General features: G+C 46.2%; 1 protein-coding gene across 4 annotated transcripts in view; it reads right to left on the bottom strand.

The window, feature by feature from the left end:
* SIRT2 (sirtuin 2) overlaps positions 1-27,490 on the bottom strand; it is an 89,505-nt gene that overhangs the window by 20,765 nt on the left and 41,250 nt on the right. For all 4 annotated transcript variants that reach the window (XM_073557255.1, XM_073557256.1, XM_073557254.1 and 1 more), the window contains exons 11-12: positions 22,845-22,900; positions 16,878-16,954 (exon numbers count right to left, since the gene is read on the bottom strand). In XM_073557255.1, coding sequence (XP_073413356.1) covers positions 16,878-16,954; positions 22,845-22,900 — 133 coding nt within the window. The remainder of the gene's footprint in view (positions 1-16,877; positions 16,955-22,844; positions 22,901-27,490) is intronic.

The raw sequence follows: 27,490 nt of genomic DNA, 5'->3' as shown, positions 1-27,490 counted from the left end.
CGTTTGGGCTGGCCAATGCCCCAGGAACTTTCCAGCAGTTGATGGAGCGGTGTCTAGGAGGTAACTTTGAAGCCACGTTGATATACCTGGACGATGTTATCATCTACTCCTCCACGTTCAAGGACCACCTGAAGCGGTTGGGGCAGGTGCTCGGTCAGCTGCAGAAGTACGGGTTAAAGGTAAAGCCCCAGAAGTGCCACCTGTTCCGCACCCAAATCGAGTACCTGGGGCATACCGTTTCGGCGGAGGGCATCTGACCATCCCTGGAAAAGGTCGCTGCCGTCCAGGGGTGGCCTACCCCCTTCTTGGGGCTGGCCGGCTACTACTGTCGGTTCGTGAAAAATTTTGCACGCTGAGCTCATGCCCTGCAGGACCTGCTGAAGGGGGCTCCCGCCAGAGCGAATGGTCGGAAGATCCAGTGGCAGCAACCGCAAGAGGATGCGTTTCAAGATATTAAGGCTGCGCTCTCGGACGCCCCGGTATTGGCATATGCGGATTTCTTGCAACTGTTCATCCTACATACCGATGGAAGCCTTCAGGGACTAGGAGCTGTGTTGTCACAGGTGCAGGACGGCCGGGAGAAAGTGATCGCCTACGGTAGCCGGTCACTGCACGACTCAGAACGTAACCCGGACAATTACAGCTCCTTTAAGCTTGAGCTCCTCGCGGTAGTGTGGGCAATGACGGAGCGATTCGCAGAGTACCTGGCAGGCTCCGAAGTAGTAGTGCGGACCGATAACAACCCGTTAGCCCATTTGGAGAATGCCAAACTGTGGGCTCTGGAGCAGCGGTGGGTGGCTCGGATGGCCAAATTCAAGTATAAGATCATCTACAAACGGGGTGCTGAAAACGTGCACACCGACGCGCTCTCCAGAATCCGACACACCACCCCAGGGCGAAGTCGAGACGACGAATTAGAACAGACGAGACGCCGTTCGCCCTCACCCCGGCCGTGCCTACAATCAACATGCAGGAAGTGCCTAATCCAGGGCTCCTAGGAGGGATGCTGGAACAGCCCCATGACAAATGGATTCAGCAGCAACAGGAGATACAGAAGTTGGACTCCTGCGCCGATGGGTGGCAACCGGTAACTTGCCCACGGGCTCACAGAGACAGGCTTTTAACCCAAGATATGTTGCTAATGTTGCGCCAGTGGGAAAGACTAATCAAAAAGGGAATTTTGTATCGAAAAGCCGTGTCACGAACCACGTCGGCTACGATATGGCAGGTGATCGTGCCGGGAGCCCATCTCAACCAACTGGCCCGGGAAGTCCACGAGAAGGGAGCTCATTTTGGGACTCAAAAGACTTTACAATGGTTGCAGCAGATAGCATACCACCCACGCTTGCACGCTGCTGTAGAAGTTTGTCGAACCTGCCGCCCGTGTGAGCTCACTAAACCCCCGCGCAACGAGCCTCGGTGCAAACTATCGTAACATCAGCCCCTCTGGAGCTTCTTACGGTGGACTATCTGACTATAGGTCCGGCCTATCAGGGGTATGAACATTGTCTCGTTATGGTGGACCATTTCACCAAATTTGCCGTGGTCACCCCCACTCGAGAACAAACAGCTGAGTCGGCCGCCTATGAGATCTGTAAGAACTTTATTCAAGTGTACGGCTGTCCACAACGGATACATTCGGACCAAGGAGCATGCTTCCTAGGAAAAGTCATGGAAGAGCTACACCATCTTTACGGCATCGATAAGTCGTGGACTACGCCGTACCACCCGCAGGGAAACGGAGCCTGTGAACGATTCAATTGCACGCTAATCCAAATGCTGCGTACTCTAGAGAGCGACCGCAAGGCCCGCTGGCCTGAATATGTCCCCAAGCTGGTGTGGGTATACAACAATCGGGTGCATCGAGTGACTGGTTACACCCCCTACTCATTGTTGTTCGGACGGGAAGGCAAAGGAATTACGGAGGTGGAGTTGAACCCAGAGGATCCCCTACCCTGGACCGGGGTATCCTCGTGGGTCCGAAACCACCGGCAACGGCTGCAGACCCTTCACCGTATCGTCTACACGAAACTTCAGGATCTAGAACACCAGGGGGGAGCACTGCCCCCACCCATTGACTTTCAGACTGGGGATCGGGTCCTCGTACTTGATCAACGTCCCCAAAACAAGTTAGAGCCACGGTGGGAGGTGAATCCGTACCGAGTGTTGCGCCGAATAAGCCCCGACGGGCCTGTGTACGAAATACAATCAGAAGGAGACAACGCGCCTCTCACACGAGTTGTGCACCGCAACATGTTACGACCTTGTACGTCTACCAATCCCCCGCGGCTCGAACCGACCCTCCAGGTCCCCGACCCCCTACCCACAGTCTGGGACCTGGATGACGAAGAGGACTCCCCCATCACATCTGCGGGTCGCCCCAGTAGTGGCACTCCAGTAGACCCGGACATCCCACCAGAACCCACTATGCGACCACCCTCCACCACCCCAGAAGACTCCACGATACCCGAGCTTCGACGCTCCGAGCGGTCAACAGCTGGCAAACCCCCTGAACGTTACGAACAGGACCAATTTGTATGGCGACAAGGACTGGCCTCCCGAAAGACTATCCCGAGTCTACAAAAACCCTCACCCAAGGACTGGCGGGTATACAGGGCGGGGGAGTGTGGGAGGAACGGCCCCGGAGCCATCATCTGGGTTCCGGGGGAAACTGTCCCCGGGGGACAGGATTCAGGGACGGACCACTGTGACAGACATATGGGCTGGGGGAGGGACCAATATAAAGAGGGTGGGGAATTCCCGGGGTGATGAGTTAGCAGACCGACACAGAGAGCAGGAGACAGTTGAAGCTGCTGCAAGGGGGAGCGACTCACCAGTGCCAGGGAGGACACTCATCGAGGACTCCAGAGGGACTGTACCGAGGCGACTATCTGGGACTTGCTGCCCCGCTCCAGCCCACGGCCACTGTGGCCCCAGTCCAACCTGCGGCCGCTGCCGTCCCGCCTGAGCCCGCGTCAGCGGCCTGTTCCCCGCCGCCGGCAGCCGCTCTGTCCTCATGAGTGGCCACGGCAAGTACAGCACCGCCAGCAGCCATCACTGTCCCGCTCTGGTCCGCGGCAGGGGCCAGGCCTCTGCTGACCGCAGACTCCCCGTCGCAGCCGTTAGCTGCGCAGGTGGCCTGTCACCCGCCACCACCCATCGCTGCCGCTTGCCCCAAGCCGGGGGCTGCGGCCCAATCGTCCAAGTACCCCGCCGGAGCCTGTGGGGCTCCAGTGTCATCAGTGCGCCGGAGCGCGTGAAGACTTCGCCATCGTCTCAGCAACTGGGCCCAGCAACTACTACACCGAAAGACCACCAACCCGAACGGCGAAGGACATCTGAATGGCTAAGTTGACTTTATGATTAAGGACCCGTAGTCGGCCATACCGCGGCCCTATAGTGATCGGCTATTGCCGGAAGTAGTCGTGTTCTATCGTTTATTTGTATTGAGCCCCTGCGAGGGCAACTGGTGTTCCCCCTTTTTGCCGGTCATGCCGAGCCTGAGGAAAGTCACCTCTAGGCCCATAAATGTTATTATAAAAACACCAAACCGTCTCGCGACTTGTCACTGCATCCTGCGTACCTGCTAGTACCACACAGCTCCCCCGGGGTTGAATAGTATCCCAATGCTGCCACTAAGTATGGGGACACGGGGGTCAGTGGGTGCTCTCGTCTGCTGGTTCAGCTGTCTTTAGAAAGACTGCATGGACCAAGACTCATCCCACTAATCGCCCACTCTCTTTTAACTAGGGCAAAACACTACTCAGACAACACAGGGTGAGGGTAAAACAGTGTGGCAATACTTTGTTGAACTAAAAAACAGATAACATAGAGAATAGACCCAGCAAAATACCCAAGATGGTGCAAAATTACAGAGTCTCATACTTCCGCTGACTCGCCGGGATTAAAGCAATTGCAACTTCAGAGCTTCCAGGGCCGACTACCTACACCTGTTGCATGTACATAGAGGCAGTCACAACATGCGTAGGAAGCTCACTGACAGAGGTATGTTACCAGGTGACCCGATTATCCCAATCTCCCAATCTGGATTCTTCAAGACGTCTCTAAGGGATCAGCGATGGTCAATAGAGCAGATCTGTGTTCTTCTAGATGGGCTGTGGTCCCCTAAGCTGACATCCTGTAGAATGTTCCTGGCTGCGGTTTTGTAAAGTCTCTCTGGATCTCCAGATCTCTTATTACAGAGGCATATCCACCTTATATAGTTCACAACTGTTATCTTTCAAGCCATCATCCAGAGGTCAAGAAGAAGGAGTGATGAGATTAACTTGCATTGTTTGAGTATTTAATAAATTTGCATAGTTTTTCCTCCTCTGTTTTGCAAGTCAACAAGACACAGGGTCCCACACAATGGTCACTGAACACATTATCAAATATCTAGTGTTCAATTACCCTATGTCTCTATCCCTCAAATATAGCAGACAGACAATAAGGTTGCAGCAAATAGCAACTCCTAAGTCACATTCAGGCTAGTATGAAGAATAGTCTGTGTTTCTTAGCCAATAAAGGAACAAACACATAAATTAAAAAGTCAACATAAAGATAACAGTCTATGCCTCCTGGGTACCTGAAAAAAAGTCTGGATAATTAAGATTAAAAGCTGTTTCATCATAGGGCCCATTATACTGTATGGAGCAATATATGGGGCTTATTATACTGTATTTAACATGCATTAATTTTTTGCACTTTTTATCATATCGCTTTGCAGGACGCACTTAGGCCTCATTCTGTTGGCTTGGTTTAATAGGGCGTTTGTCACTGTGTGGTGCATATTATAGTGCTGCACATCCCGCCTGAAAAACTTTGTGCGTCACTAATAGGCTGTGAACCAGACACATTGCATCTCACGTATCTGTGTGAACGGCGTCCTATGCAGGCCTTATTAGTGTGCATTGTTTCCTACTAGGCATCCAACCCCTCCATAATCTGGTAGGTTCGGGATGGCTGTTTTTATCAGTAGCTTGCACCTGTGTTGCCCCTTGCCTTTATTAGTGGAGGCCTGCTGCATCCTGCTAGTAGTGCACTTGTTCATCAGACAGGGTTTTGGAAAGGCCGTATCTGTATGGTATGTGATTTTTGAAAAAAATGTTTATGTTAGCAGTTTTTGATATTAGTGTTAGGACTCGCAAGTATGAGTACCCGAGACGTGGGTTGCGAGCTTATCTATTTTGGCCAAAATATTAACGAATACCTCATATAATGTATTTGTCATATGCATTAATTTTTTGCGCTTTTTATCATATCGCTTTGCAGGATGCAGCTAGGCTTCTTTCTGTTGGCTTGGTTTAATAGGGCGTCTGTCACTGTGTGGTGCATATTATAGTGATGCACAGCCTGCCTGATAAAACTATGGATGTCACTAATAGGCTGTGAACCAGACACATTGCATCTCACGTATCTGTGTGAACAGCAACCTATGCAGGCCTTATTAGTGTGCATAGTCTGGTAGGTGTGGGGTGGCTGTTTTTAACAGTAGTTTGCACCTGTGCTGCCCCTTGCCTTCATTTGTGGAGGTGGAGGCCTGCTGCATTTGTTTATCAGACAGGGTTTTGGAAAGGCCGCATCTGTATGGTATGTGATTTTTTTCCAATTATACTGTATGAAGCATTATATGGGGTCCATAATAGTGTATGGAGCAATATATGTGGCCCATAATAGTGTATGGAGCAATATATGGGGCCCATAATACTGTAGAGAGGACAATGTTGTGTCCATAATACTATATGGAGTACTATGTGGTGCAAATAAAACTGCACTGAGGACTATGTGGTTCCCATAATACTTACGGAGGACTATGTGGTACCCATAATACTGTATGGAGGAGTCTGTGGGGCCCATAATGCTGTAAGGAGGACTATACTGTCCAGTCTAAAATGAAAAGTCATCCAGCCTCCCTTATAGTAGTTACAGCCAGCCTCCCCTATAGTAGTGGCATTTAGACTCCCATACAATAGCGACATTCAGCTTCCCCTATAGAAGTGACATCCAGCCCCTTTATACTAGTGACACCCAACCCCCTTATACTAGTGACATCCATCCCCATTATATTAGTAACATTCAGCCTCCCTTATTATAGTGACATCCAACCTCCCCTTATAGCAGTGACATCAAACCTCCCCTTATAGCAGCGACATGCAACTTCCCCTTATGATAGGAACATCCAGCTCCCTTATATTAGTAACATCCAGCCCCCTTATATTAGTAACATCCAGCTCCCTTATATTAGTAACATCCAGCCCCCCTTATAGTTGTGACGTCCAGCCTACCTTATAGCAGTGACATCCAGCTGCCTTGTATTAGTAACTTTCAGCCCCCCTTATATTAGTAACATCCAGCTTCCATTACAGCAGTGACATCCAGCCCCTTTATATTACTAACATCCAGCCCCCCTTATATTAGTACCATCCAACCTCCCTCATATTAGTAACATCATATTAGTAACATCCAGCCTCCCTTATATTAGTAACATCTAGCCCCCCCCCTTATATTAGTAACATCCAGCCTCCCCTTATATTAGTAACATCCAACCTCCCTTATGATAGTGACACCCAGCCTCCCTTATATTAGTAACATCCAGCCCCCCCTTATATTAGTAACATCCAGCTCCCCTTATATTAGTAACATCTAGCTTCTCTTATATTAGTAACAACCAACCTCCCTTGATAGTGACATCCAGCCGCCTTAAATTAGTAACATCCAGCCTCCCTTATAATAGTGACATCCAGCCCCCTTATATTCATAGCATCCGGCCTCCCTTTTAGTAGTGACATCCTGCCGCTCCTCCTAGCAGTGATATCCTCCCCTTCCCCCAAACTAGGGACATCCAGCCCCAAATATAGTAGTGATATTCAGCCTCTATTATACTAGGGACATCCAGAGCCCGCCATTCCTTTTATAATGACAGTTAATGCATCCCTGCATCCCACGGTGATTACAACAAAGACCTTTCTTTGCCATCCAGGTTGTATATGAACATCTACGCCTTCCCACCTCAATCCCGCAGGTAATTCTTGCATTAGGCACTCACACCACACTATAGCATCTAGCTGCAAGTCCTTCCCTCTATCCAGCAGTATGATCCCATCTCCAGCTCACCATATTTATCCCGACCCCCCCAGCAATCCAGAGCTGCTCTTTTGTGGTGGACAGCAGCAACCTAGACCAGTCTTCAAGCAGATGCACATGACATACTGAGCCTCTGCCAGAGAATACAGTGAGGGTTTTTTTGCTGGCTTATAAAAGAATAGGACAGAGAGGGCTACTTGTAAAAGTGCCCTTCTGAATCCCTGCTTATTATTGATTGTGGTTAGATCTGGACCTAATGCACCGAGCTGGAGGACAACTGCAATCTGTACATCAGGGGCCTATAAAACAAGGGTCGGGGACCCATGTGTTACAGTATTGGAGAGATTGTCTCTTTTTTATGTCGTAAATCACTGTACACCTTCATGTAGTAAAAGTGAGGGAAGTAGCGGGAATGGAAGTCCTCCGAGCTAAGGGAACTTCTATCATTCCAATCTAACATCAATGCAGTCTCTGCATCACAAGTAAAAATAACCTAGCTTAACCCCTTAAGCCCCAAGGGTGGTTTGCACGTTCATGACCGGCCAATTTTTACAATTCTGACCACTGTCCCTTTATGAGGTAATAACTCTGAAACGCTTCCATGGATCCCGGTTATTCTGACATTGTTTTCTCGTGACATATTGTACTTCATGTTAGGGGTAAAATTTAATTTAAATAACTTGCGTTTATTTGTGAAATTTCGGAAATTTGGTGAAAATTTTGCAATTTTCCAACTTTGAATTTTTATGCCCTTAAATCACAGAGATACGGCACACAAAAAACTTGATAAGAAACATTTCCCACATGTTTACTTTACATCAGCACAATTTTGGAACCCAAATTTTTTTTTGTTAGGAAGTTATAAGGGTTAAAAGTTGACCAGCGATTTCTCATTTTTGCAACACCATTTTATTTTTACGGACCACAATATGATAGAAAATACCCAAAAGTGACACCATTCTAAAAACTGCACCCCTTAAGGTGCTCAAAACCACATTCAAGAAGTTTATTAACCCTTTAGGTGTGTCACAGGAATTTTTTGAATATTTAAAAACAAAAAAAATGAACATTTAACTTTTTTTCACAAAAAAAAATACTTCAGGTTCAATTTTTTTTATTTTACCAAGGGTAACAGGAGAAATTGGACTGCAAAATTGATTGTGCAATTTGTCCTGAGTACGCTGATAACTGATATGTGGGGGGGAACCACTGTTTCGGCGCACGGCTGAGCTCAGAAGGGAAGGAGCGCAGTTTGACTTTTTCAATGCAAAATTGGAATCTAGACCCCCCAGGAACTTATCTAGATATGTGGTGAGAACTATGAACCCACAAGGGCTTCACAGAAGTTTATAACGTACAGCGGTACAATTAAAAAATCATATTTTTTCCACAAAAATGATCTTTTCACCCCCAATTTTTATTATCCCAAGGGTAACAGGACCCTAAAAGTTATTGTGCAATTTGTCCGGAGTACGCCGATACCCCACATGTGGGGGTAAACCACTATTTGGGCGCATGGTAGAGCTCGGAAGGGAAGCAGCGCCATTTGAAGTTTTTGGCTGGAATTGAGATCCGACACCATGTCGCGAAACCCCTGATGTACCAAAACAGTGGAAACCCCCCACAAATGACACCATTTTGGAAACTAGACCCCCCAAGGAACTTATCTAGATGTGTGGTGAGCACTTTGACCCCTCCAGTGCTTCACAGAAGTTTATAACGCCCGGGCGTGAAAATAAAAAAAATCATATTTTTTCCACAAACATGACCTTTTAGTCACCAATTTTTTTATTTTCCCAAGGGTACCAGGAGAAATTGGACCCCAAAAGTTGTTGTCCAATTTGTCCTGAGTACGCGGATACCCCATATGTGGGAGAAAACTACTGTATGGGTACACATCGGGTCTCGGAAGGAAAATAGTGACGTTTTGGAATGCAGACTTTGATGGATTGGTCTGCGGGTGTCATGTGCGTTTGGAGAGCCCCTGATGTACCTAAACTATTGAAACCCCCACAAGTGACCCCATTTTGGAAACTAGACCCCCCAAGGAACTTATCTAGATGTGTGGTGAGCACTTTGAACCCCCAAGTGCTTCACAGTAGTTTATAACGCCCGGGCGTGAAAATAAAAAAATCATTTTTTTCCACAAAAATGATATTTTTGCCCCCAATTTTTTATTTTTCTAAGGGTAACAGGAGAAATTGGACCCCAAAGTTGTTTTGCAATTTGTCCTGAGTAGGCTGATACCCCATATGTGGGGGTAAAACACTGTTTGGGCGCATGGCAGAGCTTGGAAGGGAAGGACCACCATTTGACTTTTTCAACTCAGAATTGGCTGGAATTGAGATCAGACACCATGTTGCATTTGGAGAGCACCTGATGTGCCCAAACAGTGGAAACCCCCAATTCTAACTCCAACCCTAACCCCAACACACCCCTAACCCTATTCTGAGCCCTAACGGGAAAATGGAAATAAATACATTTTCTTTTAATTTTATTATTTTTCCCTAACTAAGGGGGTGATAACGGGAGGTTTGATTTACTATTTATGGCGGGTTTTATGCTTGGCAGCTGTCACACGCTAAAAGACGCTTTTTATTGTAAAAATAGTTTTTGCATCACCACATATTGAGAGCTATAATTTTTCCGTATTTTGACCCACCTAGTCATTTGAGGTCTTATTTTTTGCGGGATGAGTTGACGTTTTTATTGGTGCCATTTTCGGGCACGTGACATTTTTTGATCGCTTTTTATTCCGATTTTTGGAACGCAGAATGAACAAAAACCAGCGTTTCATGAATTTCTTTTGGGGGGGTGCGTTTACACCGTTCCGCGTGCGATAAAATTGATAAAGCCCTTTTATTCTTCGGGTCAGTACGGTTACAGCGATACCTCATTTAGGTCTTTTTTTTTATGTTTTGCCGGTTTTATGCAATGAAAACTATTTTATATAAAAAAAAATAATTATTTTTGCATCGCTTTATTCTGCGAGCTATAACTTTTTTATTCTTTCGCTGATGATGCTGAATGGTGGCTCGTTTTTTGCGGGACAAGATAATGTTTTCAGCGGTACCATGGATATTTATATGCGTCTTATTGATCGTGCGTTATTGCACTTTTTGTTCGGCGGTATGATAATAAATCATTATTTTTTGCTTCATTTTTTATTTTTATTGTTTAAGGGATTCGCTAAAGGGGTTAACTAATGGGACAGTTTTATAGGGCAGGTCGTTACGGACGCGGCGATACCAAATATGTGTACTTTTATTGGTTTTTTTTTTCTATTTCCAAAAAATGAATTTATTGGGGGAATATTTTTTCTTTTTCTAATTTATTTGGCGATTTTTTAAAAATTATTCTAACACTTTTTTTTTTTTTAACTTTATTACATTGTCCCAGGTGGGACATCACTATCACAGATCACTGTGACAGATCAGCGATCTGTCACAGGCAGTGCAGCAGGCTTCCTCGTGCCTGTGCTTTGCAGGCACTGAGGAAGCCGGCTCCCTGCAGGACCCCGAAGGTCCCCGTCGCCATCTTGGATTCGGGGGCCTGCAGGGAAGGAGCCCCCCGCAGCAGCGCTGCACATTGCGCTGCCATGGGGGGCTCAGGGAAGCACGGAGGGAGCCTCCTCCCTGCCGATGCTTCCCTTTAACCCCCGGTACACCGCAATCGTGTTTGATGGCGGTGTGCAAGGGGTTAACGTGTCGGGGGCGGTCCGTGACCGCCCCCCTGACACATTGTGCCGGGTGTCAGCTGTGATAATCAGCTGACACCCGGCTGCGATCAGCGGCGCTCACCACGTGGGCGCCGCTGATCGCTATTACGTACTATCCCGTCCCTGGGAATTAAGTCCCAGGGCACATGGACGGGATAGTACGTCATATGGGATTAAGGGGTTAAAAATCACATTAAAAAAAATGTCTAAAAAACCCAAAGTATAATATTTACACACATACACACACACACGAAAAACGGAGATTAGACCTACCGGTAATGTTATTTCCAGGAGTCCATCCTGACAGCACCATGGGGTTGACATTTCATCCTTACAGGGACAGGAAATACACGAGAGGTTAAAAGGTCCCCTCCCACACCACACTCCAGTGATTTTCCAAGTACCACACCAGTATGGATGCAATTAAAATTTATTGAGATTTAGTGCAAGCATATTGACACCAGTACAGATCCTAGGGAGGGAACTACCAGTGCTGTCAGGATGGACTCCTGGAAATAACATTACCGGTAGGTCTAATCTCCGTTTTCCAGGACGTCCTATCCTGACAGCACCATGGGGAATAGCAAAGTAGGAATTCGCTTAGGGTGGGACTACTGCTTGTAGCACTCTACGACCGAAGGTCGACTGGCTAGCTGTCAAAGTGTCCAACTTATAGTGTCTACAGAAAGTGTTCGGTGTAGACCAGGTGGCGGCCCTGCATATTTGATCTACTGAGGCACCCGCCCTCTCTGCCCATGATGTCGCTATTGCCCTAGTGGAATGGGCCCTAAGTCCTACGGGTATAGGAAACCCTTCGGCCTCGTACGCCGAGGTGATAATTGTCTTAATCCACCTTGCCAGGGTCTGTGTAGCTGCGCTTTTACCCTTATTTTTACCGCCGTAATGGATAGTTTTGTGCCCTGTCGCCAATCCCGGGTGACCTCTAGGTAGCGGATGACTGCACGTCTAACATCCAGGGAATGGAACAGTTTTTCTTTATCATTCTTTGGGTCTGGACAAAATGAGGGTAGGATTATCTCCTGGTTTAGATTTTGCGGAGATGCTACTTTCGGGAGGAACCTCGGGTCTAGCTTGAGCACTATGTGATCCTCAAAGATCTGAATGTAGGGGTTCTGGACTGAGAGGGCCTGGATCTCCCCTAAGCGCTTGGCTGAGGTGATTGCTACCAGAAATACGTTTTTTTGTGTGAGCTTTGCAATGTCTACCTCTGATATTGGCTCATAAGGGGGTCTACACAGAGAGTTGAGGACTAGATTTAGGTCCCACGGGGGGACCGTCCTTCTTAATGTGGGTCTTAACCTCTGGGTGGCTTTGGTAAATCGTGCTATCCATGGATGGGAGGATAGGGAGAAATTGAAGAAAGTACTTAAGGCCGCTATCTGGACCTTGAGTGTGCTCGGGGTTAGGCCCTTATCAAATCCTGCCTGTAGGAAATCTAGGATTTGAGGGATATTGGGCCGAGACAGGTCTAAAGGGGCACTACCACTTTCTGAGAACCTCTTCCAGATCTTACGATATATTGCCCGCGTGACAGGTTTACGGCTGGCCTGTAATGTAGAGATCACTTGGTCCGAGAGGCCACTGGACTTCAGGATGTCCCTCTCAGGATCCATGCTGCTAGTTGCAAACTTCCTGGGTTTGGGTGTTGAACTGGGCCCTGGGCAAGTAGGTCCGACGACGTTGGTAGATGGAGTGGTCCCTTCTGAGCCATTTTCTTGAGGAGGGGAAACCAACTCCGCCGGGGCCAAAAGGGTACGATTAGCATCACCCGAGCTCCCTCCTCCTGGATCTTTCTGAGAACCCTTGGTATTATGGCGATAGGGGGGAACCCGTATAGTAGTCCCCCTCTCCAGCTCTGGTTCAAGGCGTCGATCTCTTCCGGATGGTCCGCCGGATTGAGGGAGTAGAACCTCTCCAGCTTGGCGTTTCTTCTTGTCGCAAAGAGGTCCAGTTGGGGTGTCCCCCAGCGATGGCACAAGTCCATGAAGATCTCTTCTTTTAGCTCCCACTCGGTGGCCCGGACTTCTTGCCTGCTTAAGTAGTCGGCCATATTGTTTTGGGAGCCTTCCAGGTGTATTGCTGACAAGGAGCGGGTGTTGTTTTCAGGTGAGGATGCGAGCCGCTAGGTCCTGAAGCTTCCCGTGCCTTGGACCCCTTGGTGGCGTAGGAAGGCCACTGTGGTCACGTTGTCCGACATGATCTTTATATGCTGGTTCTGTAGGCATGACTTGTTTCTCTTCAGCGTTTCCCAAACTGCTCGTAGGTCTCGGTAGTTTGAGGACTGTAAGCTGATGTTCTTGGGCCATGTTCCTTGCAGGTATCTTCCCTCTAGGTGAGCTCCCTATCCTTCCTTGCTGGCATCCGTGGTGATGGTTACACAAGGAGACAGGATCCAAGGAACCCCCTGGCTGATATTTCTGTGGTTGGTCCACCACTTCAGGGATGATCTTAAAGCTGGAGACGGCTGGAACTTCTTGTCCAGTGAGGACTGTCGTCTGTCCCATCTTGACAGGATCTCCCTCTGCAGGATTCTTGTATGGGCCTGGCTCCACATAACGCAGGGTATGCATGCGGTTAGGGTGCCCAGAATCTTCATCGCGGTCCTTATCGAAAACCTGGTGCTGACCGAGCTGACGAACCTTGTCCATGATGGGCCTTTTCTTCTCTTCGGGTAAGAGTGAGATTCTTCTTCTGGAGTCCAACATGACCCCCAGGAATTTTTTCTGAGAACTGGGCCGAAGATCTGACTTTTCTCTGTTCAGGATCCAACCTAGGCTCTCGAGCCTGGAAATTACTGAAATGAGTTGTTCCTTCAACTCCTCCACTGTACGGGATACCACTAAAAAGTCGTCTAAGTAAGGCACGATGATTATGCCCTCCTGTCTTAAATTTGCCACGACTTCGGCGACCAGTTTCGTAAAAACTCGAGGTGCTGACGCCAAGCCGAACGGAAGGGCCTGGAACTGAAAGTGGTAGTATCTGCCGCCTTTCTTTAGGGCGAAACGTAGGAACCTCTGAGATTGAGGATGGATGGGCATGTGATAATACGCACTTTTTAAGTATATAGTGCACATGGAAGCGTTCTGGTCTATCAGTGGGATGGCGGTTTTCAGGGATTCCATTCGGAATCTCTAGTACCGAACCCATTGATTTAATGGTTTTAAATTTATGATGGTTCGGCTTTCTCCCGACGGTTTTATTATCGTGAAGAGAATTGAATAGTGCCCCTGACCTCTCTCCACTTCTGGGACGGGAACCACTACCTCGGTCTTTAATAGATCCCCTATGTCGGCCCATATAGGATCTATCAGGGCTCTGGAACGGGGTTCTGTGACCACGAATCGTGCAGGGGGGGGGTTTGTAAACTCGAGGGAATAACCCTGGGAGATTGTATTGAGGACCCATGGGTTTTGGGAGATGACTCGCCAAGCCTCCGCAAAGTGTCTGAGACGCCCCCCTACCGGTATGGCGTAATTGTCTTCTGCTTCTGGAACTTTGGCCGGAACGAGATGGGGGAGCCCTACTTTTCCCCCCCTTTGAATATTCCCAGCGAGATTTCCCCTTCCCTCTATATTCCTGCCACTGGTAAGGACGGAATCTCTGAAAGGAAGACTGCCTTCTAGGTTTCTCCTCTGGAAACCCTTTTTTGTCGTCAGAGGCACTCTCTAATCTAAAGCCGGCCCAAATACTTTCCCCCCCGAGAAGGGTATGGAACATAATTTATTCTTAGACTGGTAGTCCCCCGACCAGGTTTTCATCCATATGGCTCGACGGGCCGCGCTGGATAAAGAGTTATTCCTGGCCGCAAATCTTACAGATTCCGCCGAAGCATCCGCCAGAAAACCAGTTGCGATCTTTAACAGGGGAATACTCTCAAGGATATCGCCCCTAGGGGCTTTTTCCTTTAATTGCTGTTCCATCTGGTCGATCCATAGATACATGGCCCTAGCGACTGAAGTGGCGGCTATGTTTGCTTTCATCACCGCCGCTGAGGCCTCCCAAGGCCTCTTCAAGAGCACGTCGGCCTTTTTGTCCATGGGTTCTTTGAGACTGGAAGAGTCCTCAAAGGGAATTGAGGTCTTCCTTGACACCTTAGCCACCTGGGAATCGATTTTAGGCACCTCATTCCAAGTGTTGATGTCTTCCGGGTTAAATGGAAGTCGCAGTTTAAAGTCTCGTGGCACAATCAGTCTTTTCTCGGCGTCCTCCCATTCTTCCAGGATCATCGCCCGGATATGGTCATTGACTGGGAAGACCTGACGGACCTTGGCTCTTAGCCCCCCGAACATCGCGTCCTGGATGGTTTGCTCCCTCGGGGCTTCCACGATCTGCATCGTACTCCTCACTGCCCTGAGGAGCTCGTCCGTATTCTCTGATGTGAAGAGGTACTTTTTCCCCGTCTCCAGGGGTTCAGAGGTGATCTCGCCTTCTTCCTCCGAGTCCGTACCCCGTATCTCCTCCTCTGAAGACTGGTCGGACTCCCATCTTGGTCTTTTGGATTGGGACCGGTCGGCCGACTGCGTGGGTAGCCATGCAGAGACGGAGGCCTGGACCTCCTCTCTGACCACTGTGCGCATCTCCGTGAGGAACGTGGCCTGCTCTCCTCTGATGATCCGCAGGGTACAGTCCTCGCATAAGGGTTTCTTCCATGTGCTCGGCAGCTTGCTGGCACAGATGGGGCATTTGGGCTTGTTTGATCCCCTAGATGCTGCTGCCACCGGGGTCGGCGCCGACTTGTCCTAACAAAGAACAGGAGACCGTTTTACTAACAGCTCCTGTCTTTGAACTCACAGCCCACCCTGCCTCCTACTCACGGACGCTGGGTCTGGCTCGCTCCTGCGTCCGTGTTCTCCGTCCATGATGTCCGCTGAAGGTGACCAGTCTGTACCGCTGCCCCCGCTCCCCCGTTCTTATCCTACCTTATCTTGCGCTGGAAACGCTTCTCCCGTCCATGACGCTTCCTTCTGACGACGCAGGCCCAAACCGGAAGTCGTCATACCCGGCGACCGGAAGAGACGCGGCCGCCGGCTCTCGCGGGAGTCGCACCGGGGGAAGCGCTACATCGTCCCGGAGTGACGCTCCACGGGACCGCAGGCGGGAAACCCCCCTTAGGGGGGTGCCGCGCGCACCGTCCGACCGGAGAAGTTGGGGGCTGGGACCCCGAACCTCCTGGCCCCGGTAAGTTCTGCTGCTCTCCTGCCGCCGCCGTTGCGGCGCTCTCGTGCCTGTCCTTACAGGGACAGGAAAAACACTGGAGTGTGGTGTGGGAGGGGACCTTTTAACCTCTCGTGTATTTCCTGTCCCTGTAAGGATGAAAGGTCAACCCCATGGTGCTGTCAGGATAGGACGTCCTGGAAATAAGTATTTGAGCTTACATTTCTGAATAATATGTGCAACTGTAGTCACAGGAACATCAAGCTGCTTGGAGATCGTCTTATAAGTATATACATACATACAGTGGGGAAAGTAAGTATTTAATACACTACCAATATTGCAAGTTTTCCCACCTACAGAGAATGGAGAGGTCTGTGATTTTTATTGCTAAGATGTTTGGAAAAGTCCACCTTCAAACACGAGACAACTGGAGCAGTTTGCTCTTGAGAAGTGGTCCAAAATACTGTACCTGTTGAGAAGTGCAGAAGTCTCATTGACAGTTACAGGAATCATTTGATTGTAGTGATTGCCTCAAAAGGTTGTGCAACAAAATATTAAGTTAAGGGTACCATCATTTCTGTCCAGGCCTATTTCATGAGTTTTAACTTTTTTTTAAATTCTGTGGAGGCATGGCTGAAAAGCAATGTCTGACTTTCATTTGTTCATTTTCATAGATTTTTGATTTATTATTACTTTTGTCAGATTCAAGTTATTTCTGTGACCATTGTGGGTTTTACCGTCATTAAACAAGAGGTAGCAACAATTTTGACCATGTGTGTGTGCGTAAGGATGTATATATATATATATATATATATATATATATATATATATATATATATATATTTAAAAAAAGAGAGATAGAGACAGAAACAGTGAGAAATAGCGAGAGAACAGTACTTACTTGCCTACAAGTGAGGCAAAGGGCTGCACCTGAAGCGACGTTCCCATCACAATAAGGAGATCAATTTTTTGGAAATCCTAGCAAGACAGGGAGGACTTAATCATTTTAAATCAAACAAACAATTGTAACAATGTCCTAATGTAACTCAGAAGTTTGAGCAGTAGCAACACATGGTTTACAATAGGAACTATCGTGGGTACGGAAAGTATTTAGATCCTTTAAATTTTTCACTTCGTTTCATTGCAGCTGTTTAGTAAATTCAAAAAAGTTAGTTTTGTTCTCATTAATGTACACTCTGCACCCCATCTTGACTGAGAAAAAAGAGAAATGTAGAAATTTTTGCAAATTTATTCAAAAAGAAAAACTGAAATGTCACATGGTCATAAGTATTCAGACCCTTTGCGCAGACTCACATATTTAAGTCACATGCTGTCCATTTCCTTGTGATCCTCCTTGAGATGGTTCTACTCCTTCATTGGAGTCCAGCTGAGTTTAATTAAACTGATAGGACTTGATTTGTAAAGGCACACACCTGTCCATATAAGACCTCACAGCTCACAGTGCATGTCAGACCAAATGAGAATCATGAGGTCAAAGGAACTGGTCAAGGAGCTCAGAGACAGAATTGTGGCAAGGAACACATCTGACCAAGGTTACAAAAGAATTTCTGCAGTACTCAAGGTTCCTAAGAGCACAGTGGCCTCCAAAATCCTTAAATGGTAGAAGTTTGGGACTACCAGAAGTCTACCTAGACGTGGCCGCACAGCCAAACTGAGCAAACGTGGGAGAACAGCCTTGGTGAGAGAAGTAAAGAAGAACTCCAAGATCACTGTGGCTGAGCTTCACAGATGCAGTAGGGAGATGGGAGAAAGTTCCACATAGTCAACTACACTGGTCAACAGCATTTTTGGTGCCAAAGATATTTCATCGAATTTAGGGTATTTTTGGGGTGCTGATTCTGAATATGTCATCAGTTTTGCCAGATTGGCTCAAGTTTTTGAGATTTTTGGTATCTTATTTATAGCACTTGTTGGTAAATGCGACGCATCATCTCATTAATTTCTTTGGATTAGTACTTGAACTGAGCAGTTCTCAATATAGTTTTGTGTTAATTAGTGTTCTAAAAGTTTGTTCATAGCTTGATTTTTGCACTAACTTTATGTTGTTGTCTGTTTTCCAGTGAAAAGCATGAACTCATCATGAAGAAGTTGTCTTAACGATCCAGACTCATTCTGTTACATTTGTGGTGAATATACACTGCCAAAACATAGAAGAAACATAACACACTTCGTAAAAAAAGTGTATTTTGCCTATTTTGGGGTTATGCTTGGGGACCAAGACAAGTTTTGGGCACCACACATAGTGTGCAAAGCATGTATCGAATTATTACGAAAATGGAGCAAAGGACAAAGAAAAAGCTTCAAATTTGGTGTTCCAATGGTGTGGAGAGAGCCAAAAAATCATCATGATGACTGTTATTTCTGTGCAGTGCAAGTGCAAGGATTCAATAAGCATAAGAAACGAAAATGGGAGTAACATGGAATCTGCAAGAAGGCCTGTCCCTCATTGTGAAGATGTGCCTGTACCTGTGTTTACCATAAATAACAGTCATCATGATGATTTTTTGGCTCTCTCCACACCATTGGAACACCAAATTTGAAGCTTTTTCTTTGTCCTTTGCTCCATTTTCGTAATAATTCGATACATGCTTTGCACACTATGTGTGGTGCCCAAAACTTGTCTTGGTCCCCAAGCATAACCCCAAAATAGGCAAAATACACTTTTTTTACGAAGTGTGTTATGTTTCTTCTATGTTTTGGCAGTGTATATTCACCACAAATGTAACAGAATGAGTCTGGATCGTTAAGACAACTTCTTCATGATGAGTTCATGCTTTTCACTGGAAAACAGACAACAACATAAAGTTAGTGCAAAAATCAAGCTATGAACAAACTTTTAGAACACTAATTAACACAAAACTATATTGAGAACTGCTCAGTTCAAGTACTAATCCAAAGAAATTAATGAGATGATGCGTCGCATTTACCAACAAGTGCTATAAATAAGATACCAAAAATCTCAAAAACTTGAGCCAATCTGGCAAAACTGATGACATATTCAGAATCAGCACCCCAAAAATACCCCAAATTCATTAAAATATTTTGGACACCAGAAAAAAAATTTTTTTTCGTTGACCTGTGCTATCACTGCAGCCCTCCACCAGTCGGGCCTTTATGGCAGAGTGGCCCGACGGAAGCTGTAAGAGAATGGTCAGCTATAATATACTGAGCTGCCATGATGAACCAGGCAACCATCTTGTAAAAGTTAGGAAAAGATTCAACTTTTACAATAGAACTAATAAGATGTACTTTGGAAAAGTGGATGTAAAATTAGATCATGTCTCCTAGCAAACTTGGCAGACGTGCATAAAGGAAAATTGGATCAATAGGGGAATAGGGTTAACAAATATATGGTCAATATGTGTATACATGATAGTGTTGGTAGAGAACAAACTCATTAAAATGTAAAATGCATGAATTTATAGATTTAGGCTGGAAGCAGTGATAAGATTGAGGACAGTAGCTATAGATAACAATGACTTTTATGGGTTTAATGTTGTTTGGGGAAACGTTAATTAATGTCGTCGTATTATGTCATTATATTTTCTGTTCTGAAACACGTTTCTCTAGAATTATCATGTAAATGCCTTCTGCGGCAAAATGCAGCTTTCTTTGTTCACATTACGTATAAGAAGCCCCTGTTACTGTTGCTTGGGGCCATTCCACCGCCATTATGCCACTGTGTCACACCATGGCCAGGGCTAGAGCCTTTTCATTGCCAGACTTCTAGCGAATCTTCGCCCGTCTGAATTCCTGTTTTGTGCCTGCATGCTTCAGCTCTGCTGACTATCTGTACCTGTTCTGCCGTGTATCTCCTAATAAACTTCAACCTCAGCTTGATAAGAGGATCATCTGCATATTTTTCCCGGCTCTTCCAGCTCTCAGTAAGAACTTTTTCTTACAGAAGCCTCTCCTCAGTGCAAGACATATGAAAGCCCGAATATAGTTTGCTAAAAAACACATGAAGGACTCTCAGAATATGAGAAATAAGATTCTCTAGTCTGATGAGACGAAGATAAAACTTTTTAGTGATAATTCTAAGCGGTATGTGTGGAGAAAACCAGACATTGCTCATCACCTGCCCAATATAATCCCAACAGTGAAACATGGTGGTGGCAGCATCATGCTATGGGGGTGCTTTTCAGCTGCAGCGACAGGACGACTGGTTGCAACTGAAGAAAACATGGATGTGGCCATGTACTGAGATATCCTGGATGAAAACCTCTTCCAGAGTGCTCTGGACCTCAGACGGCCGAAGGTTCACCTTCCAACAATACAATGATCCTAAGCACACAGCTAAAATAACAAAGGAGAGTGGCTTCAGAACAACTCTGTGACTACTCTTGATTGGCCCAGCCAGAGCCCTGACCTAAACCCAATTGGCGCTGCCGGCCTGGCGCGTCCCTGCCTCATTTAATTGCCCCACTGCCACCTACGAAACACGCCGAGTCAGCTAGACGCAGGAGCGCTGCTTGAATTCCTGCCATACCCAGGTAAAACACTTATACCCCGCTGACCTCTCCATCTCACAGCACCTAATACCACATTGCTGACAGCTATGTAATTGAATCCCCTTAGGTCAAAAATCTGCCAGGTATTCCCTTACTGCAACCACCACCAATACAAGGTACTTTATTCATTCATTTATTAACTCTCTACTCCCCTGACCTTGTCATATCTAATAGGATCACAATTTAACTCAATTATATCCATGCTGTCAGTGCCAATTCTTCATCATATTAGGTATATTTTTGCCTCCCTTTTATTTATTTTACTATGTCACAGGCCATTCATTCATTATCTCTCATTATTCTTTACAACAGTCCCATGTCCCCTATGGACTATATGTCTATTTCTGCACTTGAGTCTCTCTACAAATTGATTGGACTAAGGTAACCAATTTTCCTTGCTCTGTTCCTTACACCGTACAGTATATGGAAAATATTTTCTCATAATTTATACTAGAATGAATCTTTGATGTAAAAATCTGTGTATATATGATCACACAAGAATTATGTTACATTATATTCACTTACATAATTGTTTTGCTATGATCTTGTATTTATATACCGTACTTTTTATTTTTCAGCGACGAATATGAAAAGGCACTGGTGGAGCCGAAACATCATTATTCTGTTTAGTCACCGTCCACCATCTTTGTTTGCTACCACTATTTGTTAATAAATTAACAATTTGCATGAGAAATCCCTCTGAGTGTGCGGTAAAACATATTTTGGGCTAAACCCAATTGAACATCTCTGGAGAGACCTGAAAATGGCTGTCCACCAACATTCACCATCCAACCTGACGGAACTGGAGAGGATCTGCAAGGAAGAATGGCAGAGGATCCCCAAATCCAGGTGTGAAAAATTTGTTGTATCATTCCTAAGAAGACTCATGGCTGTACTAGCTCAAAAGGGTGCTTCTACTCAATACTAAGCAAAGGGTCTGAATACTAATGACCATGTAATATTTCAGTTTTTCTTTTTTAATAAGTTTACAAAAATTTCTACATTTCTGTTTTTTCATCAGTCAAGATGGGGTGCAGATTGAATATTAAAGGGAACCTGTCAGCTCGTTTCTCCGCAATAAGCTGCGGCCACTGCCTTTCGGAGCTTATCTACAGCATAATGCTGTAGATAAGCCCCCGATCTAACCTGGAAGAGAAGAAGCCCCGGAGCGATGAAGCAAGCAGCAAGGAGGCGGCGAAAGAAGATGGGAGGCGCCGGACCCGGACCTGCGACGCCCATCGGACTGGACCGCCCCCCGGGTGAGTATAATAAAACTTGTTTTTCTTCTCTTTCAGGTTAGATCGGGGGCTTATCTACAGCATTATAGAATGCTGTAGATAAGCCCCTAAAGGCAGTGGCTGCAGTTTATAGCGGAAAAACAAGCTGACAGATTCCCTTTAAGGAGAAAAAAATGAACTTTTTTGAATTTACCAAATGGCTGCAATGAAACAAAGAGTAAAAAAATTAAAGGGGTCTGAATACTTTCTGTACCCACTGTATTTTGCCTTTTGCAAAAAAAGATTTTTGTTATGTTAATAGCCTGGGGTTTGTGAGAATAGATAAACATGGTGGCCTTCTTCAGGAGTTGTGCCATTTCGGTCCACAAATTGTGTCTGGTAATACAGCTTTTTAGGTTAAAAAGGTTGTGTCTTTGTCAGAAAATTCTGGTTCCCTAAAACCTCAGTCGGCTCTCTTCAGTCCAATAATTTCTATACAGCACTTAGCTGCTCCCCTTGCCCTCCCTCTCAGCTCCTAACGGTGTTACGGTGCTCTTATCCGTCCTGCTGAATGACAATCCCATCCCCCAGCATCAGCAGTTTCCACAGCTGTTCTCCTAATCACTGCTCTCACTTTCCTGAGCCCTGTGCTTGTTCACAGTACTTGTTATCTCTACATGTAAACAGAACAAGCACTGACAAACCAATAATGTTATAATAATAGATGAATTAAGCTGCTCACCAGAATTGTCACTCAAGGAGCAGTGTGTGTACACAAAGCCATCAGGGAGTAAGGACACTGTAAGGCAACTGCATAGCTCTTTGCTATGCAAAAGACAACTTGAGTATACCCCTTTAATGGGGTTGTTCAGGATCATCAGAAAATGGTCTGATTTTTCTTCCAGAAACAGCAGCGCCATGTCTGTCCGTTGGGTGTGAACAATTGCTGTACCTCAGAACTAATTGCTTGAACTAAGGTGAAACCCCAAACACAGTCCATGAACAGACACGGTGCTGTTTCTGAACATAAAGTTGACTTTCTTTTCTTACAGAAAGACACATACTGTATATGAAGGTCTCTCTCCTTTTTACATATTATACCCATAACTATCAACTTACAGATTTTAAGGCAGAGAAGAATCGGGGTGGCAAGCTTTCTCCAAAAAACACAATATCTGAAAGGAAGCATCCAGAATCATTAAACAAGCTTTTCAAAGTTTACTTCTGTATTTTTTAATTGAGGAACATTTTAGTATCATATTGAGACAAGTCCACAGAAGCAGAAAAATCTCTACTCGAATTTGAGGACCACCCAAATAATGCAATACTGTGTTTTTATGTTCGGCCATACATGTGTATTTCATTCCCTTCACTGGCATTCTCACCTCTTTGGAGGGGTTGCCCCCTTTCAACTATTTTTCCCACAGTGTCAGAGATGTATAAAATAAGAAACAGAGCTTTACTTAAACACACACACCCAAACCCCACCACTACCACCACCTGCCCAGATCCAGTGCGTCCCATGCACTGCTGCTCTGGTCATTGTTGATTGGCTGCAGGGTAAAATAATATTAAAGTGCTACTGCCAATCATTAAAGGGGTATTCCCTTCTCCAAGATCCTATCCCAATATCTAGTAGGTCTGATAATAATAATATTAGCAAATGCCTCCAATTAGAGATATACTATAGTTTTTCTGATTCACTGTGTCTCTTTCCTCATGTGCAGGACATTGCAGGACCTTAGGTATCCCTGGCTACGACCACTAGCAACTATCGGTCACTATATTAGTGGTCGTAATCAAGGGTACTTAAGGTCCTGCAATGCCTGCACATGAGGAAAGACATAACGAATCAAAAAAGTATTAAGTTACGTACCGGTAACGGTATTTTTCGGAAGCCCATGACAGCACCACGAGAGAGGGGATCCGCCCTTTAGGAACAGGAAACCTACAGATACAAAAAGGGCGGCACCTCTCCCACGCATCAGTTGGTTTACAGAGCTTGAGAGGCTACCATGGTTAGTACACAACATATAATATATACAACCTATCTACCCTATATAGCAGAAATATATATATATATATATATATATATATATATTTTTTTTTTTTTTTTTACACCATCTCCCACATACCGTAAATTGTGGACAATCTTCTAAAGGAGTGCACCCCTATATGTGAACAAGGGAGGGAACTAAGGGTGCTGTCATGGGCTTCCGAAAAATACCGTTACCGGTACGTAACTTAATACTTTATTCGGACTCCCATGACAGCACCACGAGAGAATTACAGAGATGTAAACTAATTTAGGGCGGGACTACAGCCTGCAGCACCCTTAGCCCGAAGGTGAGATCTGAAGAGGCACCCATATCTAATCGATAGTGGTTAAAAAAGGTGGAAGGAGATGACCAGGTGGCCGCCTTACATATCTGATCAATTGACACTCCAGATCTTTCTGCCCAAGATGATGCCATGGCACGAGTGGAATGCGCCCTCAGGTTCTGCGGAGCCGGACCTCCACCTGCTGTGTAGGCAAGAGAGATAGCCTCCCTAATCCACCTCGCTAATGTGCGTTTTGATACCCTACAACCTTTCCTGGGACCTTGGAAGGATAGGAATAATGCATTCTCCTTCTTCCAAGGATCCGTGGCTGCTAAATATTTAAGTAAGCATCTCCTAATATCTAATGCCTGAAGTTTTTGCTCCTTAGGGTTGGTCGGATTAGGGAGGAAGGAAGGCAGAACTATCTCTTGTGTCCTGTGAAATTGTGATGCTACCTTGGGAAGGTATGCTGGATCTGGCCTTAGGATTACTCTATCCTGTAAGAACTCTGTGTAAGGGGGCAATCTGGAAAGTGCCTGTATGTCGCTCACTCTACGTGCGGATGTTATCGCCACTAGAAAAGCTGCCTTAAGAGATATAATCTTTAATGAGGCCGAATCCAGAGGTTCAAATGGTCTTTCTGTCAAGGCCGTAAGGACTAAATTTAAGTCCCAAGGTACACATCTGTCTTTGTGTATGGGTCTCGATCTAGCCGCTGCTTTGATGAACCTTGCTACCCAATAGTTATTGGCAATATCACATGCAAACAAGGCCCCTAAGGCTGAAACTTGTACTTTTAATGTACTTGTGGAGAGACCCAATTCGAGACCCTTCTGGAGAAATTCCAGAATATGTTTCGTGGGAATTCCGTCTCTGGCGTCAAACTGAAAGGTGGACAGGAATCGCTTCCAGGTCCTAGCATAAATGTTAGTGGTAATCAATTTCCTGCTTTTTAGGAGGGTATCAATTAACTTCTTGGAGAACCCTCTATCCTCTAACAGTGACCTTTCAAAGACCACGCCGTCAAATGGAGTCTCGCTACTTGTGGGTGGCTGACTGGCCCCTGGTAGAGGAGATCCGGAAGGTTCGGCAGCACCCAGGGATCGCATACAGACATGGTCCTCAACCATGCAAACCAGGTCCTCCTGGGCCAAAAGGGGGCAATTAATATGACTCTTGCCCGATCTTCCCTGATCTTCCTTACTACCAGAGGTAGAAGATTTAATGGCGGGAAGGCGTATGCCAGAGAAAAGTTCCATCCTATCAGGAGGGCGTCCACTGCTAGTGGATTTTCCCTGGGATTCAGAGAGCAGAACGATTTTTCTTTTCTGTTTTCTCTGGTGGCAAAGAGGTCTACCTCTGGCCGACCCCATCTGCGGACAATCTGGTGGTAAATATCCCTGTTCAAAGCCCATTCTCCTTGTTTTAGAGCCTTGCGGCTTAGAAAGTCTGCCTTTACGTTGTCCTTTCCTCTGATGTGGAGCGCCGTCAAAGATAGAAAACTTCCCTCTGCTATTTGAAGGAGACGTTCTGTTGTCCGCATCAGGGCGTCGGAGCGGGTTCCACCTTGGTGGTTGATATATGCTACCGCTACCTGGTTGTCCGAGAGTATCCTCACGTGATGGCCCTGTAGGTACATAATGAGTTTTTTGACTGCCTGCTCCATCGCCAATAGCTCTCTTTGGTTGGATGAGATCTCCGTATCCGAATCCCACTGTCCCTGTACCACTATGTCCCCCATATGGGCCCCCCAACCGAAGGGACTAGCGTCTGTGGTTATAACACGGGTTATCTGCGTTATCCAGGGCACCACTGAGGCTAGGTTCTCATCATCGAGCCACCATCTAAGCGATGTGACAGTCGAGGGGCTTAGCAACAGTTGACCTTGTAAGGAGTGTCTTAAGGCCCTGCTATTAAATAGGACATCCTTCTGAAGGGCTCTAGTATGGAATTGTGCCCACCTAACTGCTGGGATGCATGAGGTTAGAGATCCCAACAGGGACATGGCCTGTCTGAGGGTCATAGAAGGATTATCAACCGCCCGAAGAACCTGCTGCTGTATCCTTTGCATTTTATCCAATGGCAACAGACACTGCTGAGTTTCTGAATTTAATAGTAAGCCTAGAAACTTTTGTATTTTTGAGGGCTGGAGTCGGGATTTCTCGTAGTTTAATATCCATCCGAGGTTTTCTAACCTGGACTTAGCTCTTTCTATCTGGGATGTACAATGGCCCCCTGATTTTCCCACAACTAAAAAATCATCCAAATATGGAACAATAAGGATGTCCACCTCCCGTAAATGCGCCATAACTTCGGCCACTATCTTTGTAAATACCCGGGGCGCTGCTGAGAGACCAAAGGGAAGGGCTCTATATTGATAATGACGGACTGTGCCGTCTATTGAAACCGCCACCCTCAGGAACTGCTGGAAGTCTGCATGGATAGGTACATGATAGTACGCATCTTTCAAATCTATGACTGCCATAAAACACCCTTTAAACAATATTTTTATTGTCGTATTGATGGACTCCATCTTAAAAGTACGGTTCACCAAAAATTTATTAAGGAAACGTAAGTTAATGATCGTTCTAAATGTCTTATCAGGTTTTTGGATCAGGAATAAGGGAGAGTAGAACCCTCTTCCTCTCTCAGCTTCCGGAACCTCTATCAGGACGTTTTTCTGGCATAGGCTCAAGACCTCCGCTTCTAAAGCTGCTTGTTCGAGGGGTGAAGATCTTAAAGGAGTGGATTTAAAGGTATCCCGCGGGACCTGGGTAAACTCCAATCTAAGCCCGGTGGATATTACATTGCGCACCCAGTCACTATTTGTAATCTGTGACCATGCCGGAAGGAAGGATGATAGTCTACCTCCCACGGGAATTGCTAGTCATTGATTCGGTCTCTTTTGATCTCTAGACGAGCGTCTAAACATGTAGCCCGTACCTCTTCTCCTTCTATCTTCCCATCTGGGACGGTCTCTAGTAGGCGAAGAATTGGGCCTTCTCCCCAGACGGAATCTCCTTCTACCAAATGGGCGTCGGTAGGATGTAGGCCAGAGATTTGGGAATTTTTTCTTGTCGTCCCCAGCCTTCTCAAGCAGTTCGTCCAGGACTGCGCCGAACAAATATTCCCCCTCACACGGAATAGTACAAAGCTTCGCCCTGGTCTGAATGTCTCCCTGCCAGCACTTTAGCCACAGGGCTCTACGAGCCGCATTAGAGAGACCTGCTGCTCTGGCTGCCATTCTTACTGCATCCGCCGAGGCGTCTGCTAGGAAGGCTGCTCCCTCTTGAATTGTTGGTAGGGCCCCAAGAATTGTTTGTCTTGACGTACCCTGTTTTAATTGTGACTCCAACTGGTCCAACCAGACCATCATGGACCTGGCTGTGCATGTTGACGCCACTGCTGGTCTTAAGGAACCGGCTGCCATCTCCCAAGTATTC

This window comes from Dendrobates tinctorius, unplaced genomic scaffold, assembly GCF_039654945.1.
Source record: "Dendrobates tinctorius isolate UK_male_01 unplaced genomic scaffold, ASM3965494v1 ptg000246l, whole genome shotgun sequence".
Classification (NCBI taxonomy): Eukaryota; Metazoa; Chordata; class Amphibia; order Anura; family Dendrobatidae; genus Dendrobates; species Dendrobates tinctorius.
Note: the sequence above shows the minus strand (reverse complement) of the source record. Positions and strands in the feature narration are given on the sequence as shown.